Source organism: Chiloscyllium plagiosum, unplaced genomic scaffold (assembly GCF_037043375.1).
Source record: "Chiloscyllium plagiosum isolate Xiang-an unplaced genomic scaffold, Cpla_swu_hap1 HiC_scaffold_22, whole genome shotgun sequence".
Lineage (NCBI taxonomy): Eukaryota > Metazoa > Chordata > Chondrichthyes > Orectolobiformes > Hemiscylliidae > Chiloscyllium > Chiloscyllium plagiosum.
The window spans coordinates 9,302,855-9,322,640 of record NW_028270160.1 but is presented as its reverse complement, the minus strand read 5'-3'; the positions used below and the strand labels follow the sequence as shown (position 1 = coordinate 9,322,640).

Genomic DNA, 19,786 nt, shown 5'->3' with positions numbered 1-19,786 from the left:
TCTGTCCACAAAAGCTTCCTGAGTCTCCAATTGCCTACCATTTTAATGCATCACCTTGTTCCCTGGCCAATAACTCTGTCTCATGTTTCCTGCAGTGCTCCTGCGAAGCTCAGTGTAAGCTGAAAGAACAGCACCTCATTTTCCACTTGGAAATGCGACAGCTGCCTAGTGCTATAGTATTAAAGGGCTTAGATGGAGAGGAATTTGTTAAGTATCTGTAAGAAAATTTTCTGATTCAATATGTGGATGTACCTACCAGAGAAGGTGCAAGACTTGACCTACTCTTGGGAAATAAGGCAGGGCAGGTGACTGTAACATCGAGTCTCCAGCTCCTCGGATGCTGCCTGACCTGCTGTGCTTTTCCAGCGCCACACTCCCGACTCTGATCTCCAGCATCTGCAGTCCACACTTTCTCCCAGGTGACTGAGGTGACAATAGGGGAGCACTTTGGGTCCAGTGACCATAATTCTATTAGTTTTACGATAGTGATGGAAAAGGAAAGACTGGATCTAAAAATTAAAGTTCTAAATTTGAAAAAGGCAAATTATTAGGCAAGAAGTTTCAAAAGTTGATGGGGTGGGGGGTGCGGATTTTCACAGGTAAAGGGATGACTGGAAAATGGGAAGCCTTCAGAAATGAGGTAAGGATAGTCCAGAGACAGTATGTTCCTGTTAGGGTGAAGGGCATGGCTGGTAGCTGTAAGGAATACTGGATGATGAGTGAAATTGATGAAAAATAAGAAGGAAGCAAATGTCAGATATAACAACAGGGATCAAATGAATCCCTAGAAAAGTGTAAAGGCAATAGAAGGATACACAAGAGGTAAATCAGGAGGGTAAAAGGGGAACACGAGATAGCTTGGGAAAATAGGGTTGAGCAGAATCCAAAGGGTTTTTATAAATACATCAAGGACAAAAGAGTAATGCGAGAGAGAATAAGTGCTCCTTAAAGATCAGCAAGGTGTGGAACTGCGGGAGATGGGGGAGATACTAAATGAGTATTTTGCATCAGTGTTTACTGTGGGGAAGGATATGGAATATCGAGAATGTGGGGAAATAGTATCGACATTTTGAAAATAATGTCCATGTTATAGAGGTGGAGGTGCTGGATGGCTTAAAACGCACTAACAAAGTGGATAAATCCCCAGGACCTGATCAGGTGTACCCTAGAACTCTGTGGGAAGATGGGAAGTGATTACTGGGTACCTTGCTGAAATATTTGAATAGTTGATAGTCACAGGTGAGGTGCCGGAAGACTGGAGTTTGGCTTACTTGGTGCCACTATTTAAGTAATGTGGTAAGGAAAAGCCAGGGAACTATAGATGGATGAGCCTGACATCAGTGGTGGGCAAATTGTTGGGACAGGGACAGGATTTTCATGTATTTGGGAAAACAAGGACTGATCAGGGATAGCCAGCATAGATTTGTGTGTGAGAAATTGTGTCTCACAAACTTGATTGAGTTTTTGAAGAAGTAACAAAGAGGATTGATGAGGGTAGAGTGGTGAATGTGATCTATACGGACTTCAGTAAGGCGTTCAACAAGGTTCCCATGGGAGACTGGCCACCCCAAGGTTAGATCACATGGAATACAGGGAGATCAAGCCATTTGGATATAGAACTGGCTCAAGGGTAGAAGGGTGGTGGTGGAGGGTTGCTTTTCAGCCTGGAGACCTGTGACCATTGGAGTACCACAAGCATGGTGCTGGGTCCACCACTTTTCGTCATTTATATAAATAATTTGGATGTGAACATAGGAAGTATAGTTAGTAAGTTTGCAGAAGACACCAAAATTGGAGGTGTAGTGGACAGCGAAGAAGGTTACCCCAGGACCTTGATCAGATGGACCAATGAGCTGAGAAATGGCAGATGGAGTTCAATTTAGATAAATGTGAGGTGCTGCATTTTGGAAAGGCAAATCAGGGCAGGGCTTATACATTTAATGGTAAGGTCCTGGGGAGTGTTGCTGCACAAAGGAACCTTGGAGAGCAGATTCATAGCTCCTTGAAAGTGGATTCCCAGTTATGATTTGGAAATGTCAGTGTTGGACTCAGGTGTACAAAGTTTAAAAATCACACAACACCAGATTATAGTCCAACAGGTTTAATTGGAAACACACTAGCTTCTCCTTCATCAGGTTCATCACAACCACCTGATGAAGGAGCGTCGCTCCGAAAGCTAGTGCTTCCAATTAAACCTGTTGGACTATAACCTGGTGTTGTGTGATTTTTAACTTTGATTCCCAGTTAGATAGGATCGTGAAGAAGGTATTTGGTATACTCCCCTTTATTGATCAGACCTTTTCTGTATAGGAGTTGAGAGGTCGTGTTGTGGACATTGGTTAGGCTATGTACAGGTCATGTACAGGACATCGGTTAGGCTACTTCTAGAATATTGTGTGCTATTCTGGTCTCCGTGGTATAGGAAGGCTGGGGACGTGACCTTATAGAGGTTTATAAAATCATGAAGGGCATGGATAGGATGAATAGTCAATATCTTTTTCCTGGAATGTGGGAGTCCAAAACTAGAGGCCGTAGGACAAAGGTGAGAGGGGGAAGGTTTAAAAGGGGCCTAAGGGACAATTTTTTTTCTTGGAGATTGGTGCATATATAGAATGAGGAAGTGGTGGAGGCTGGTACAATGACAACATTTAAAAGGCATTTGGATGGGTATATGAAAATGAAGGATTTAGAGGGATTTTGGCCAAATGGTGTCAAATGGGACTAGATTAATTTAGGGTATCTGGTTGGCATGGACGAGTTGGAGCGAAGGGTCTGTTTCTATGTTGTACATCTCTATGACTCAATAATTTCAACAATGTTAGGGCTTGACGCACTTTCTCCCATCTCTTTACCCCAACACCAGGCCTGTTGTCACATGGTCTATTACACAATTCCCATGAATTGTTCCCATTCTTGAAGGCTGATTGCTACCCATTCCTTTGTCTGTTCTAATGTTCTTCTCTCTCTTTAGGCTCTATCTCCACCTATTGTTTGCTCCTTATCCCCTCCCCCCACCCTGAATTCTGCATAAACTACAACCTTTTCATTCGTCACAGTCAGTTCTGAGGAAGGGAGACAGGACCCGATTTCTCTCCAGAGATGCTGCCAGACCTGCTGAGATTTTCCAACAATCTCTGGTTTTGTTGTCAACAATTTGTGTTCTTTTTGAATGGAGCTGCAGTTTTTTCATTATGAAAGTTCACGTTTCCAGTGATCATGACATTCCTGAAGAGCAAACGTCATCAGAGTAAACAAACAAAAGAAAATATGTGACTTTTCAGAGTAAAATTGCTGCGGATTTGCATGTGGCTGGTAGAGTTGCTGTTTATTTGGTAATGATTTTTTTAACCTCCAACCCAGTTATTGGAGATGACTTGCTTCTTATGCAGGTACAAGGGAGAGATTTACTGCACTAAAGGTCTTGAAATCATTTTCAGGCATTTTTAGGTATGGATCATTAGTGATAAGTAAGGTTCTGTATTTTTAAAATGTCATCGTCTTGTGGGAGACAGTTGAAGTTTTGTCCTTTGGAGCCCAGCATTACAGCTGTCTGTTTACACTGTTGTGGTTTCAGTCATAGTCAGTGACATTTACATGGTATTTTTGCATCCGTGTTACTGGAACCAGGATTTTCTCACAAACAATCTGAAGGAGTTGTCTCGACAAATATTCTTAAGTAAATAAACATGTTTCACGTCACACAGTACCTTGGCTCATTAAGCAATTATCATTCATCTGTGTTAGTAATGGTGCAGGCATAGAGCAACATGTGATAGTCAAACAGCTGCTAAGAAAGGCAGGGCCAGTGTCAGCCCAGCACAATACATACAGTCGAAATGTGTGGCACTGGAAGAGCACAGAAGGTCAAGCAGCATCCGAGGATCAGGAGAGTCAACGTTTCAGGCATAAGCCCTTCATCAGGAATGTGGAGGGGGAAGGGGGCTGAGAGATAAATAGAGAGGTGGGACTTGGGGGTAGGTAGCTGGGAAGGTGACAGGTGGATGCAGGTGGGGGACTGATTGATCGCTCAGTGGGGAGGGTGTAGTGGATAGGTGGGAAGAAAGATGGACAGGTGGAACAAGTCAGGAGGGTGGTGCCAGGTTGGAGGGTTGGATCTGGAATTACGGGACATTTGGAATCTAGTGAAGTCGATGCTGATGCTGTGTGTTTGAAGGGTCTCAAGGTGGAAGATGAGGCATTCATCCTCCAGTTGGCGGGTGGCTTGGATTTGGCGGTGGAGGCCTAGCATTTGTCCTTGAGGGAATGGGAGGAGGAATTGAAGTGGTCGACTACAGGGCAGTGGGGTTGTTTGGTGCGTGTGTCCCAGACATGTTCCCTGAAGCACTCTGTGTGCATGATGTATAAGCCAGCACAGCATATAACAAATGTCAATGGCAGCACTGAATTGCCAGACCAATCAAATTAAGCACCAGAGTTGCACTGGATTGCTCTCTCATGAGGGAGAGTGAGAGAAAGGCAACTGGTGGGAGTTTAGATTAGGTAAAAACAATGACTGCAGATGCTGGAAACCAGATTTTGGATTAGTGGTACTGGACGAGCACAGCAGTTCAGGCAGCATCCGAAGAGCAGCAAAATCGGTGTTTCGGGCAAAACCCCTTCATCAGGGCTGAAGGGCTTTTGCCCGAAACGTCAATTTTGCTGCTCCTCGGATGCTGCCTGAACTGCTGTGCTCGTCCAGCACCATTAATCCGAAAAAAGGGAGTTTAGATTAGATTCCCTACAGTGTGGAAACAGGCCCTTCAGCCCAACAAGTCCACACCGACCCTCTGAAGAGTAACCCACCCAGTCCTATTTCCCTCTGACTAATGCACCTAACACTATGGGCAATTTAGCATGGCCAATTCATCTGACCTGCACATCTTTGTGACTGTGGGAGGAAACCGGAGCACCCGGAGGAAACCCACGCAGACACGGGGAGAATGTGCAAACTCCACACAGACAGTCACCCAAGGTGGGAATCAAACCCAGGTCCCTGGCACTGTGAGGCAGCAGTGCTAACCACTGAGCCACCGTGCCACCCAAAGGTCTCCATGCCTCAGGCAAAGGGAGAGGTTGAGAAGGAGAGGCTTTCATGGTAACCTCAGCTAGTGATGGGGATTGAACCCATACTGTTGTCATTATATTTCCAAGCAGCCATCCAGCTGACTGAGCTAACCCACCCCAACCTAACCAACTGTTGATGTTTAGAGCAATACGTTAGTCCTTCATCTCTCAGCTAACTCTTCACTAAAATGATCCAAAACTGAACGTACTTCCTTGATCCCCCTGTAACATTGTGCCTTTCCTGATTTTAATCACTCCATCACTATGCCTGTTTCAGCTTCCAGCGTCCTAAACTCTACAATTCTCTCCCTAAATTCTCTCACTGCTATCATTAAGGTGCTCCACTTATTTTAACAAGGTTTTGATTGTGTGTCCTAACATCACCTTATGTGAATTGATATAACATTTTCTTTGATAATTCTCCTCCAGAGCACTTTGGGACATTTCACTTGCCTTCGGTGTTTGATGTTCCTTTGCTCATTGGCGTAATAACAAGACTGGAGCACTTTCAAACTATGCAATATTACATTGTCAATTCAACCCTAGTGATGTCATGACAACACACTCCCATTCATGTTAACATGTTATTCTGTCATGATGCCACACTGCCATGTCAAATCACTGACCACAACTGTGGTTAACAACAACTCGATGTTTCAAAGTGTTTTATTGCAACATTTTGGAACAAAATTTGACACTAAGGCATGAAAGGAGACATTAGGACACGTAGCTAAAAGCTTGTTCAAAAGGTTAGCTTTAAAAGAGCAGGTGAATCGACGTTTCGGGCATAAGCCCTTCATCAGGAATGAGGTTTGTGGGCCGGGGGGTCTTAGAGATAAATGGGAGGGGGTGGGGATGGGGCGAAGGTAGCTGGTAATGCGATAGGTAGATGAAGGTGGGCGAGAAGCATTCTCATTCGTATTGTCTGTGGTTTAGGAAAGATTAGACTCATTGGGCCAAGTGCATGTGGAGTGGTTTGGAAGGTCCTTAGGCTATGGAAGGTGTTAAAGAAATGCAAGTTTTACGAGTTCCTTGCTTTTAATTTATGCATAAGCCGTGGCTCCCTGCAAAAAAAGGGAAAATGAAAGAAAACAAAATCTAAATCCAAGAAGGGCTGAATGTTAAAAACTAGTTCTAAAAAATGTACTGCAAATCTGGATCAGAAAGACACAGTTCCTTTCTTAACTACATCAGTGATGTTATAAATTGCGCCCAACTTCATTGATGTGGTTATAATATTTTAAATTAACTGACACTTCTTCAACGGGACCAGCTTTAGCTGATTTGGATTTCTGGTGCTCAATTATTTTTTCAAATCTTGGGAACCACAGACTGAAAGGGCAAAGACATTGACTCTAATATATTGACCCTGTGTATGCATCTCCAATATTGTTCCCATTCTGATGAAGTGTCACTATACTCAAAGTGTTAGCTTGCTGTCTCTCCATGGGTGCTGCCTGACCCACTGTGACCTGCAGGATTTTTTGATTTCAATACAGATTTCAACATCTGCAGTAATTTGCTCCTATATTGAAAACTGGTTGGATTGATATTGCACACTGCATTTTAATTACTGTTAACTGTTATGTTATCAGTAAAGTCCATTGCATGTAATTCTTACTGAAGGTTTTATTTGGGGATAAATGGTGTATGCAAGGTGATAACTCCATTATCATCAAATTTTTCCAAATAAGCTGACTTTGTCCTGCTGTGTGTTTGAAGGGTTGTCCTAATAGCCCGTTGTGAATTTGGCAGAACATCTGTAAGAATCTCCCAGAAGAGATCTAGGTGCCACCTAGTCTTTTACTTGGAGTTCCAACCAACTTTCGATGGCCTACTGATATTGTTGTTGGATTGCTGACCCAGTTAATGTTCTGGGGGCCCAGGCTTGAATCCCATCATGGCAGATGTTGGAATGTGAATTCAATTTAAAAAATGTGGATTTACTATCTAATGATGACCATGAGTCCATTGTTGGGAAAACCCCATCTGGTTCACTAATATCCTTTAGGGAAGGAAACTGCCATCCTTTCCTGGTCTGACCTACATATGAATCCAGACCCACAGCAATGTGGTTGGCTCTTGACTATCCACTAGACAATTAGGGATGAGCAGAGTCAAAAAGTGTGGTGCTAGAAAAGCACAGCAGGAGATATAGCATCTGAGGAGCAAAAGAGTTGACGTTTTGAGCATAAGCTCTTCATTAGAAATGCCATCTGACCGTCTGTGCATTTCCAGCACCACATTTTTTAACTCTGATCTCCAGCATCTGCAGTCCTCAGTGTTTCCTAGTCCAGGATGGGCAATAAATGCTGGCCAAGCCAGCGGGTGCCCTCATTCCGTGAATGAATAAATGTTTAAGAAAAGGTCATAGTTGCACTTCACATGCCCCTTCACACTACAGGTGCAGCCCCGCTCTCTACAGGAATGTGTCGGATTGAATGCTTGTTTCTCCATTGGCCAGATTTCAACTGTAGCTCGTTTTAACCCAGCCAGGTCTCTAGACAAACTCTACAACTTTGTCGAGTGCTCCGGCTTGCACCTGATTCTCGGTCTGAACGCCTTGCTGAGGAACCCCGACAACTCCTGGAACGGTTCCAGTGGCCTGAGTCTTCTCAAGTACTGTGCAGGCAAGAAGTACAACATCTCCTGGGAGCTTGGAAACGGTAAGTGAGCTTCTCCGCCCACTCAGCAATGTCAGCGGGAAGGCTAAAGGGCCTATCGAGAAGTCAGGGTTTCTAAAAACCAGACGGTGCTCAGATTTGGTGAGAGATGGTATTTCTGGAAAAGCGCAGCAGGTCGAACAGCATTCAAGGAGCAGGAAAGTCAACATTTCAGGCAACTCCTCAGATGCTCTCTGACCTGCCGTGCTTTACCCAGCTCCACATATATTGACTCTGGTTTCCAGCATCTGCAATCCTTCCTGTCTCCGAGATGATTCTTCTGCTCATGGGGGTGATTAAATCTACCAGGTGGTCACCGATAAGTTGAAAGAAATTCCTTTTGTCAGGGAAGGATTACATCCTGGAAATTGCCTCAGCAGGGAGTCACATGGCATTGCAGGGGAAGCTAGTTGGTCGGAATGTCCTTTTTCTGTGTTCTGCATTCCATATAGTTCTCAGTAACATTAGCACCACATCCACAAGCAGCCACTCCCTCCACCATCAATGCTCAGTATCAGTGGTGTGTACGATCTACAAGATTCAGTGCAGTAACTCAGCAAGGCTTCTTTGTCAGCCTCTTCCAAACCCACATCATTTCCATTTTAGAAGGACAAGGGCAACAGATACATGGGAACACCACCCTCTGCAAGTTCACCTCCAAGCCACTTGCCACCCCAACTTGGAAATATGCCACCCTTCCTACAGTGACATTGGGACAAAATCCTGGAATTCCCTCCCTCAGGGCATTGTGGGTCAACCCACAGCACGTGGACTGCAGCTGGTTGAAGAAGACAACTCATCGCCACCTTCTCAAGGGGCAACTGAGGACGCGGCATTAGATACTGACCCAGACAGTGATATTCAGGTCCCACAAATGAATTAAACAAAATCTCTGGCTTTTAGGGGAGGCCACAGCATAGTGGTATTATCACTGGACTGTTATTCCAGAGATCCAGTTAATGTTCTGAAGACCCAGAACATGGCAAATGAGGGATTTTGAATTCAATAAAAATCTGGAATTAGGAGTTTAATAATGACTATGAATCCTTTAGGGAAAGAAACTGGCATCTTTACCTGGTCTGGCTTCCATGGAAATCCAGACCCACAGCAATGTGGTTGACTCTTGACTGCTCTCTGGGCAATAAATGCTGACCTAGCCAGTGATGCTGACATCCTGTGAATGAATAAAATTTAAAAACATAGTTTTGCTCTGGTATGAAGGCTTTTCACTACCATTATCAGCACAGACTGCAAACTGTAGCTTGGTATGATGTGACCTAACACACACTTGGGGAATGACAGCTATATTTTCGTGAGAGAGACCCAATGTAGTGTATCGACCTCGGGTATAAAAGTTAATATAAATAAATCTCCCAGCCAACTAACCTTTGGAAACAGGAAATTTACAAATGTCAGCAGCTGGACCAGCTAAAAGCTAAGTCTGGAATCTTAAAATGTGCGTTGCAGGCTTCAGTATTCATTCCGAAATGTGGATAATTTTAACCAAGGGGAACTTTGTAGTATCATTGCTTAGAAGATGGCAATTGAATGGATTGGTACAGTCCACAGTTGATTGGATTGTGGAAGATTGGACTCATTGGATCAAATGTTTATTCCATTCGTCCTTCGATACAGGAGTGTATCATTACCCTGAAGAGCATTCCCATTGAAAGAAATGAATAAAGAGTGCTGGTAATACAGTGGTGTGCAGGGAGACTTGGCAAATATTCTTATTTCTCATATGACCAGTCTACACCTATAAATGTACATGTGACCGTATCAATCTGGAGAAGGAGCAGGTCATTTGACACTTGAGCCTGTTTTGCCATTCACAAAGATCATGGCTGCTCTGATTGTAATGTCAACTTTATAGTGCTGTCTACCCATCTTGACCTTTGACTCAGTTAGTCAAGTATCTACCTATTCAAAAACCCTCACCTCTACTGCTGTCTGGGGAAGAGAGTCTGAGGACACGTAATTCTCTGAGAAAAAAAAGGTTCTCTGTCTTTCATGAGGATACCTTATTTCTAGACAGTGTCCCCTAGTTCAAGTCTCTCATAAAAAGGGAACTATCCTTTCAGCGTCCACCCTATCAAATCCTCTTAGGACCTTCAACCTCTCAATAGGATGACCACTTATTCTACTGAACCCCAATGGATACAGGTCCAATCCATTCAATTGCTCCTGGTAAAGTAACTCCCACATACTAGGTATCAGTCCAGTGAACCTTCTCTGAATTGCTTCACCTGCATTTATATCCTTTCTTAGATAAGGAGATCATGTGGACACAGATCCTGGATGTGGTCTCTGCAATGCCTTGCAGCAAGACATTCCATATTTTATATTCCCTTGGAATAAACAACAACAATCCATTTGCCATCCTAATCTATCTGTTTACCAACTTTAAGTGATTCATGTCACTACACCCAGATCCCTCTGTACCTCAGAGTTCTGCCATCTCTTGCCATTTAAATAATATGCTGGTTTACTGTTTTTCCCTCTAAAATGGACAGTTTCACATTTTTCTGTACTACATTTCATCTGTCATTTGACTTATTCTATCTCTATCCCTTTGCAGACTCCTTATCCCCTCTTCACGACTTACTTTCCACATATCTTTGTATCATAATCAAACTTAACAGCCATTTGGTGCCCTCGCCCAAGTTACCCATTTAATTTTAAATAGTTGAGGCCCCAGTAATGATCCCTGTGGTGCACCATTAGTCACATCTTGCTAACCCAACAATGGCCACCAGGCGAGCAATCCAGGATCTCAAGCTAAGTCTGTGAGCAATGGTACAATTTGGATTAATGAAAATCTGGTATTAAATGCTTGCCTAATGGTGATCGCATGACTGTTATTGACTGTTGTAAAATCTTGTCTGGGTCACCACTGTCAACTGAGGAAGTAAATATTTCATCTTACTAGACCTGGCCTACATATAACTCGAGACATCGAGCAATGTGGTTGACACTTAACTGCCCTCTGAAATTGCCCTAGCAAACCAATCAGTTCTGATGGCAACAAGGGGTGAGCAATAATGATGAAGCCCTTCCTGATGAAGGGCTTTTGCCTGAAACATCGATTTTCCTGGTCCTCGGATGCTGCCTGACCTGCTGTGCTTTTCCAGCACCACTCTAATCTAGACTCTGATCTCCAGCATCTGCAGTCCTCACTTTACGAGCAATAAATATTGGCCCATCCAGTGATGCTTGTACCTCAAGTATGAATATTAAAAAACAATATATGCCTATTGTTTGTTCCCTGTTAGCTGCCCGGTCATTTACCATATTATCTGCTACACCATGAGCTGTTGTTTTGAGTAGTAACCTTTGACCTAACACCCTGTTAAATGTGTTCTGAAAATCTAAGTACAACACATCTGCAAGGTACCCCCCCCCTTATCCATGTTCTTCAGAGGACTCCAATAGGTTAGTCAAATGTGAGTATGCTTTCACAAAACTGTGTTGACTCTGCCTGATTGCATTGGGAGTTTCGAAGTCCCCTGCTAGATCTGCCTTATGACTAGATTCCAACATTTTCCCTGTGACAATACTAAGCTGACTGAACTGTAGTTTCCTGTTGTCCGTCTCCTTCTTTTCTTGAATAGAGGTGTCACAGTCACTGTTTTCCAATCCAATTGGACAATTCCAGAATTGAGGAAAGTTTGGATAATGTAAACAAATGCATCAGTTATTTTAGCAACCGCTGCTTTTAAGACCCTAGGATGATGTCCATCAGGCCCTGGGGACTTTTCTGCTTTTAGTTTTAATATTTGCTTCTAGATTTTATTATAGATGACTTTGTAACTATTCTGGAATACCAAGGCAAGGCCTGTTTAGGTAGAAAATTCTGTTTGGATTGTAATCTTGAAAACTTGAGCACATGACATCTTGACTCCCATTACTTACCCTCTCACTGCTGCTATTGCACTATAAACTATCTATCTCCAAAGAAAGCTAACTTCCCAAACCATACTGGGGATGGGAGGGGTTAGGTTAACTCTTTCCTTATTCCACTCCCTACAACATTTGAATTTAAAAGGAAGGTGACGTTGCCACTTTATATAACTAGCTCAATCATGATCTTACTGAAGGGAGAGCAGGTACACGGGGCCAATTAGACTGCTCCTGTTCCTATTCCTTATGGGTCTTATGGATAATCTCAATGTAAAACCTGAAATTTTCACTTGCACCATAATTCACCATCACATTGGGAAAAAGCTTCAAGAAATGGATGAACAAGGTTAACCCAGAAAGAAGCAGCATGATATTTTAGAGGGCTGCAAAATCAGACATTGCGAGGAAAACTTAGCAGGTGTGTGGACAGAGAAAGCAGAGTTAACATTTTGAGATCTGAGGAAGGGTCAATCCACAGATGCTGCTGAGCTTTTCCAGCAATTTCTGATTTTGTCTCCTTACCATTTGGGAGTTTCGAAGCCCCCTGCTACATCTGTGACCTTTCTTCGATACTGATTGTAGCTAGGAAGAGCTTTGTATATATGCTAGAAAAGGTTGGGGGGGGGGGAAGAAAGAAGGTAGAGATGGAGCCCAGATAGAGACAGCGACAGTTGGACAGACAAAGGAAAGAGTAGAGGTCAGTCTGGGAGAATCAATATCTGCTGATGGGGACAGTGGGTTGCTTGTGGTAGCAGCCCATATGATGACAAGGCATGGTGTGTGGGGGATGGGGTAAGGACATGGGAGAAGGTGTTCAGGCCCTAAAATTATTGAACGTGACGTTGAGTCCAGAAGGTTGCCGAGTCCCCGAGCGGAAAATGTGGTGTTGTTCTTCCAGCTTGCCCTGTTGCTGTTAGATATTAGCGCTAACTTGGTCTGCGTGTGACAGCAAAGTGCATGCAGCATGCACACCCGGTGTGTCGATTTCACGCACACAAACACTGATGTTTTAATCAAAGCAGAACCATTCTGATTTTATGTATGTGCTGTTAGATTGACAAGTTTATGGCAAACTTGTGGGCATGCTGGCTAATGCTCCACCAATTTGTCTGCATTGATGAGACATTACATCTGTTTGTGGTCTTGGAGTCGATACAGGGACACACCAGATTAGACTGAGCGACTTTACACTGCAAACGCGTTCTGGCCTCTCCGAAAGGTCACAGCTGAAAGCTGGGCGGTCGGGCGGTGGTGTTGGTGGGGGGGTGGGGGGGCGTGGGGCAATACAAATACTCTCTGGGCTAACAATGACTAATGCGCAAAATGTGGTAAAACGTTTTGAAGAAGGGATTTTTTTTATGCTCTGATGATCAGACACCAGCGAGAAATGGAAGGTTCCTCGGAGTTCAAGTTGCACCAGTTCACTGAAAGCCTTCAGCGTAATCTGTTCATTCTAAAATACTTAGATTTGCTTAGAAGAGTGAGAAAATAAACAAAAATCTTCAGACTGAGCACACCAGGCCCTCTTTACTACTGCTGACTTGTATTAATAATTCATACAATTCCTACAGTGCAGATAGAGCTCATTCAGCCCATCAGATCTGCACCAACCATCTGAAGAGCATCCCATCCATCCCTTTAACACTACATTCCCATTGACTAACCCACCCAGCCTGCACATCCCTGGATGCTATGGGGCAATTTAGCATGGCCAATCCAGCCAACCATTATACCTTTGGACTGTGGAGGGAATTGTGCAGACACGGGGAGACTGTGCAAACTCCTCACAGACATTCATCTGAGGCTGGAATTGAACCCCGGTCCCTGGTGCTGTGAGGCTGCAGTGCTAACCACTGTGCCGCCCTACCAATGGCTAACAACTAGCTGTATTACTGTATTAATAACCAGTTGCCTACAGTTGGTAAAGAGGCCCAGCCTTGGTACTTAAGCAATTTGAGCAAAGGAATAGGTGCAGGTCATTTAGTTTCTGAAGTCCTTCAGTTCATGGCTGAACTGTATCAGAATTCCATCTAACAGTCTATCGGAAAAGGCACACCTCGTTTTGCTCCATGCAGTGACACTTCTGTCAAACAACAGTGCGCTTGATCTTTGGAATATATTTATTTTAAAGGGTGAGTGCAGATAATTGTCATCTGGAAGAAAAGATTCAGCTGAAGAATGGCATTTCACAGCATGGCTCGGGTTAATATCTCTCGGGTGTTCGATGTAGAATACTGGGAGGATATTTTTACACGTCTCAGACATTTCACTTTATCTCTTGGTGCCCTGCACTGACAGATTGAACCCCTTCAAGTTACACAGCCTTGGGGTCTCGGCAGTCTGTCACATTTTGGAATGGAATAGGTGTCAATTACAACCAGGTATATTCCTGCCACGCCTGGGCAAGGTGAGGGAGGGGGGGTTTGGTGGTGTGCAGTTGGCAAGGGTGGGAGGGGAGGAGAAGGAGAGAGGTGGGTTCACAGTGACCTTCTGCAATAGTTGGAAAATGAGAAAAGAGACTCTCATTGCCATTGTGAAAAGATCAACGTCAGGTTAAATCCATTTCAAATGTTGCACAGAAAGAGAGGTTGACTGTTCTTCAGTGTCCTATTCTGAGTAGCTTAACACATTTTATGGGGCATTTTCCTTCTGTTACATCCCATGTATTGGACCATGTTGATGCAACATGTAGAGAATCGTTTGGAAAGAATTACAGACCCACGAAGGAGACACCTGATTTGTAGAATTCCCACAGCAAGGTAGCAGGCCATTCAACCCATTGAGTCCACACCGACCCTCTGAAGAGCATCCCACCCACATCCACCCATCCCGGTAATCCTTCATTCCCAATGGCCAATCCATCTAGTCTAAACCTCCGTGGATGCTACAGTGCAATTTAGCATGGCCCAAATCCTGATGAAGAGCTTATGCCCAAAACGTCGATTCTCCTGCTCCTCGGATGCTGCCTGACCGGCTGTGCTTTTCCAGAAACACACTCTTGACTCTGATCTCCAGCATCTGCAGTCCTGAATTTCTCCCAATCCACCGAACCAGCATATTGTTGGACTGTGGGAGGAAGCCAGAGCACCTGTTCGAGAGAAGAAGGTTGAGAAGTGACTTAATAGAGCCATATAAGATAATCAGAGGGTTAGATAGGGTGGACAGGGAGAGCCTTTTTCCAAGAATGGCAATGGCGAGCACAAGGGGGCATAGCTTTAATTTGAGGGGTGATAGATATAGGACAGAATCAGAGGTAGTTTCTTTACTCAGAGAGTCGTAAGGGTATGGAATGCTTTGCCTACAATGGTAGTAGATTCGCCAACTTTAAGTACATTTAAGTCGTCATTGGACAAGCATGTGGAACGTACATGGAATAGTGTAGGTTAGATGGGCTAATGCTAAAGGGGACTGATGACCAGAAGACATGAAGGTTAAATAGTTTGTATGTGGACTGGATTCTGATTTATAGGCGGAGTGGCTGCTATGTTACAGGATTAAAAAGCCAGAGATCTGGGCTATTGTAATGATGAAGTATGATGAATTCAAATAACTACATAACAGCTAAGGAGCTTAAATTGAATTCATTGATTTAATCTGGAATACGTAGCTAATATGACTAATACTGACTGTGAAAATACTAGTCATGAAAAAGGAGCCATCTGTCCTTTGGGGAATGTTTTCTGCTGCTCTTACCTGGCTGATATGTGACTTCACATCCAGAGGAATGATGTACGTTTATAAGGCCTTCTGAAAGATTGGAAATATGTTGGGCTTGGCAGTGACACCATTTCCTGTGAATGAATTAAGAAAAATCCCTGGTTCTTTGAACCAAATTTGGTTGCTTTGGACTGTTTATGCAGCACTTTTCCTCAAACATTAAATCTACTGGATCAAGTCTGAGTTAGGATAGAATGCCATCATCTACAGGTCAATGTGCTAAGTGGTCTTTTCCCTGCTTTTTTAGAGTGATAGAAATGTACTGCACAGAAACAGACCCTTCAGTGCAACTGGTCCATGCCAACCAGTTATCCTAAATTAATCTAATTCCCATTTGCCAGCACTTGGTCTATATCCCTCTAAACCCTTCCTATTCATGTACCCGTCCAGATGTCTTTTAAATGTTGTCATTGTATCAACTTCTGCCACTTCCTCTGGCAGCTCATTCCATATACGCACCATCATTTGCGTGAAAAAGTTGCCCCTTAGGTCCCTTTGAAATCTTTCCCTTCATACCTTAAACCTAAGCCCTCTAGTTTTGGACTCCCCCATCCCAGGGAAAAGACCTTGTCTATTCACCCTATCCATGCTCCTCATGATTTTATAAACTTCTATCAGGTCTCTCCTCAACCTCCGACACTCCAGGAAAAACAGCCCCAGCCTATTCAGCCTCTCCCTATAGCTCAAATCTTCCCCAACCCTGGCAACATCCTTGTAAATCTTTCAGAACCCTTTCAAGTCACACAACATCCTTCCTATAGCAGGGAGACCAGAATTACACTCAACATTCCAAAGGTAGCCTAACCTTCAGCTGCATTTCTCTGGAATCAGGTTCTCCTTTTTTCTTCAGAAGGTATTTATTCTTAAATATCTGGGCTCCTTTCACCACAGTCTCAGCAAGAAGCAGCTTCTCTGAAGAAGGATTGCGGACAGATCTCCTTCAGACCATCTCAGCCCACTTCATTTCAGGATCTTTGCACCCTCAGTTTACGTGCCAATTGAACTTCACTCAAAAGTGATTTCTTTTTGGCTGAGCATGAACATTCAACTTACACAGCATGAGTCACTGAATTATTGCAAATTAAACAAATGTAACTTGAGGAATGTGCAAAATAAACAGAATAGCAACACTAAATCAACTGAAAACACTCTCAGATAAGTAGAAATTGAGAAAATTACTACCGACAGTCAAACATGTCACCATCAAGTTTCCCATATGTGTTCCCTGCATCCAATGTCAGTGTAAAATCAGCCGCTCTAGGAATTTCTTTCAGATCCAGCACCTCTTATAATTTATCTACAACACCCAATTATTTACTGCTTTCCAAAATATCCAATCTCCTGCATTACAAAGCCGTCTTTTTCTTGGCATCCTGAAACCTGAACGTGCCTTTAATGGCAGTTGAGCCTTACATTCTACCTACAATATTGTAGAAATGTCGACTAAGCATTGTGTGCATATTAAAAGCTGAATAAAGAAGTTAACTTCTTTGAATAAACTACACCACGATAGGAGGAGGCTTCTTCTTCAGTGACTCAGCCTGAATGGCACAACTGTGAATATTCGGAACTCTTAAAGGCTAAAAGTGAGAGAGACAAAAACCTCAGATCATTGGCCTGAACGTTAAGAGCAGTGGGTTGAGGTTTGCCCCAGTTCATTGCATCATGCCATTGTTGACACAAACACGTTTGTGATTTTGCAACAAGTTTACACCACCCCTCCAAATGAGAACAGAAGCATTTGCAATGCTGATCAACTCAACTTAATCCAACAGTCTCCCCTAATGGTTCTCAAACAATTACGTGGCAAAATTACGAGCCTTGTTGAAGTGAAACTGATTTGTGTTCAAAAGGTAAGGCCCTAAAAGCACCTGCCTGGTTTTGTATTCAGGAATTCCAGAAGCACAACACAGGGACAGGAAAATTAATCCTTTTTGCCCAGGATCTGGAGGCTTTTTTTTTGTGTGAAGCCAGGATTTCATTTTGCAAACATCTGTGGTTTCAAGAAAGAGCTCTCAAGCATTTTACAGCCTTTTGCACTGCCTTCCTAGAAGGATGTGGAGGTGTCGGTGTCAGATTGGGGTGGACAAAGGCAGATGTCACGTGACGCCAAGTCATAGTCAGATAGGTTGATTTGAAATCCTGGGTGTACAGGTATACACTAACTCCTGATATCAATGGATAAGGGTAGAAGTCACACAACACCAGGTTATAGTCCAACAGGTTTTGAAGCACTGCTCCTTCATCAGGCTATATGAACTTGTTGGACTATTTGGGTGGTTGCTTTACCGAAACACTACTCGGGTAGTGTCTCCCACCGATCCTCCTCTAACCAAAAAAACGTTCTGAGCATCGATTGGTAGAGTGACAAATGTTTTCTTTTATGTTTCGTTTTTTCAGTGGTCTATTTGGGAATTTGGAATAGTGGGAATGGAGGTTAGGGCAGTTGAATGTTCCTCCTGCAGTGTGTGAGAGGTAAGGGTCACCTCTAGTGTCCCTGCTGACCTCATTTGTGGGAAGTGCACCCAACTCCAGCTCATCAAGAACTGTGTTAGGGAACTGGAACTGGAGCTGGAGCTGGATGAAGATCGGATCATTTGGGAATATGTAGACAGGCCAACAAGGGGTGATGCCATATTAGATTTGGTACTGGGGAATGAACCCGGCCAAGTGTTAGATTTGGAGTTAGGTGAGCACTTTGGTGATAGTGACCATAATTCGGTTATGTTTATAATAGCAGTGGACAGGGATAGGTATATACCGCAGGGAAAGAGGTATAACTGGGGAAAAGGCAATTATGACGTGATTAGGCAAGGTTTAGGATGGGGAAGGAGACTGCAGGGGATGAACACACTTGAAATGTGAAAAGAGCCAGGAGGGGACATGAGAAGTTGTTGACAGATAGGATCAAGGAAAACCCTAAGGCCTTCTATAGGTGTATTTAGAATAAAAGAATGACTAGAATAAGATTAGGGCCAATCAAAGATAGTAGTAGAAAGTTGTGTGTGGAATCTAAGGACATAGGGGAATGCTTAATGAATATTTTTCAACAGTATTCACATTGAAAAAGGGCAATGTTAGTGAGAATATGGAGATCTAGGCTATTAGATTAGATGGAATTGAGGTTGACAAAGAGGAGTCTTGAGCAATTTTGGAAGATCTGAAAATAGATAAGACCCCTGGGCCGGATGGGATTTATCTTCGGATTCTCTGGGAAGCCAGGGAGGAGATTGCAGAGCTTTTGGCTTTGACCTTTATGCCATCATTGTCGACAGGAGTAATGCCAGAAGACTGGAGGATAGCAAATGTTGTCCCCTTGTTTAAGAAGGGGAGTCGGGACAACCCTGGTAATTATAGGCCAGTGAGCCTTACTTCGGTTGTGGGTAAGGTGTTGGAAAAGGTTATAAGAGATAGGATTTATAATCATCTGGAAAGAAATAATTTGATTAGAGATAGTCAACACTGTTTTGTGATGGATAGTTCATGCCTAACTAACCTTATTGAATTCTTCGAGAAAGTGACAAAATAGGTGGATGAAGGTAAAGCAGTTAATGTGGTGTATATGGACTTCAGTAAGGTGTTTGATCATGTTCCACACAGTAGGCTATTGCACAAAATACGGAGTTTCGGGATTGAAGGTGATTTAACAGTTTGGATCAGAAATTGGCCAGCTGAAAGAAGACAGAGGGTGTTGGTTGATGGGAAATGTTCATCCTGGAGCTCATTTACCAGTGATGTGCCACAAGGATCTATTTTGGGGCCACTGCTGTTTGTCATTTTTGTAAATGATCTGAATGTGGGGGTAGAAGGATGTGTTAGTAAATTTGCGAATGGCACTAAGGTAGGCCGAAGGATGTTGTGGGTTACAGAGCGACATGGTTAAGATGCAGAGCTGGGCTGAGAAATGGCAAATGGAGTTTAATGCGGAAAAGTGTAAGGTAGTTCACTTCGGAAGAAATAACAGGAATGCAGAGTACTGGGCTAATCATAGTGTAGATGAGCAGAGAGATCTCTGTGTCTATGTACATAGTTCCCTGAAAGTAGCCACTCAGGTTGATAGGGTTGTTAAGAAGGCATACGGTGTGTTAGCTTTTATTGGTAGAAGGATTGCGTTTCGGAGCCACGAGGTCATGCTGCAGCTGTACAAAGCTCTGGTGTGGCCGGACTTACAGTATTGCGTACAGTTCTGCTCACCGCATTATAAGAAGGATGTGGAAGCTTTGGAAAGGGTTCAGAGTAGATTTACTGGGATATTGCCTGGTATGGAAAGAAAGTCTTACAAGGAAAGGCTGAGGGAACTTAGGCTGTTTTCATTGGAGAGAAGAAGCTTGAGGGGTGACTTAATCGAAACGTACAAGATAATCAGAGGGTTAGATAGGGTGGACAGTGAGAGCCTTTTTCCTTAGATGGTGAAGGCTAACATGAGGGGACATAGCTTTAAA

At 43.4% G+C, this 19,786-nt stretch overlaps 1 protein-coding gene across 2 annotated transcripts in view; it reads left to right on the top strand.

Moving 5' to 3' along the window:
* The window catches only part of hpse2 (heparanase 2), a 305,905-nt gene that overhangs the window by 107,514 nt on the left and 178,605 nt on the right, over nucleotides 1-19,786 (top strand). For both annotated transcript variants that reach the window (XM_087998727.1, XM_043713037.2), the window contains exon 4: nucleotides 7,557-7,730. In XM_087998727.1, coding sequence (XP_087854853.1) covers nucleotides 7,557-7,730 — 174 coding nt within the window. The remainder of the gene's footprint in view (nucleotides 1-7,556; nucleotides 7,731-19,786) is intronic.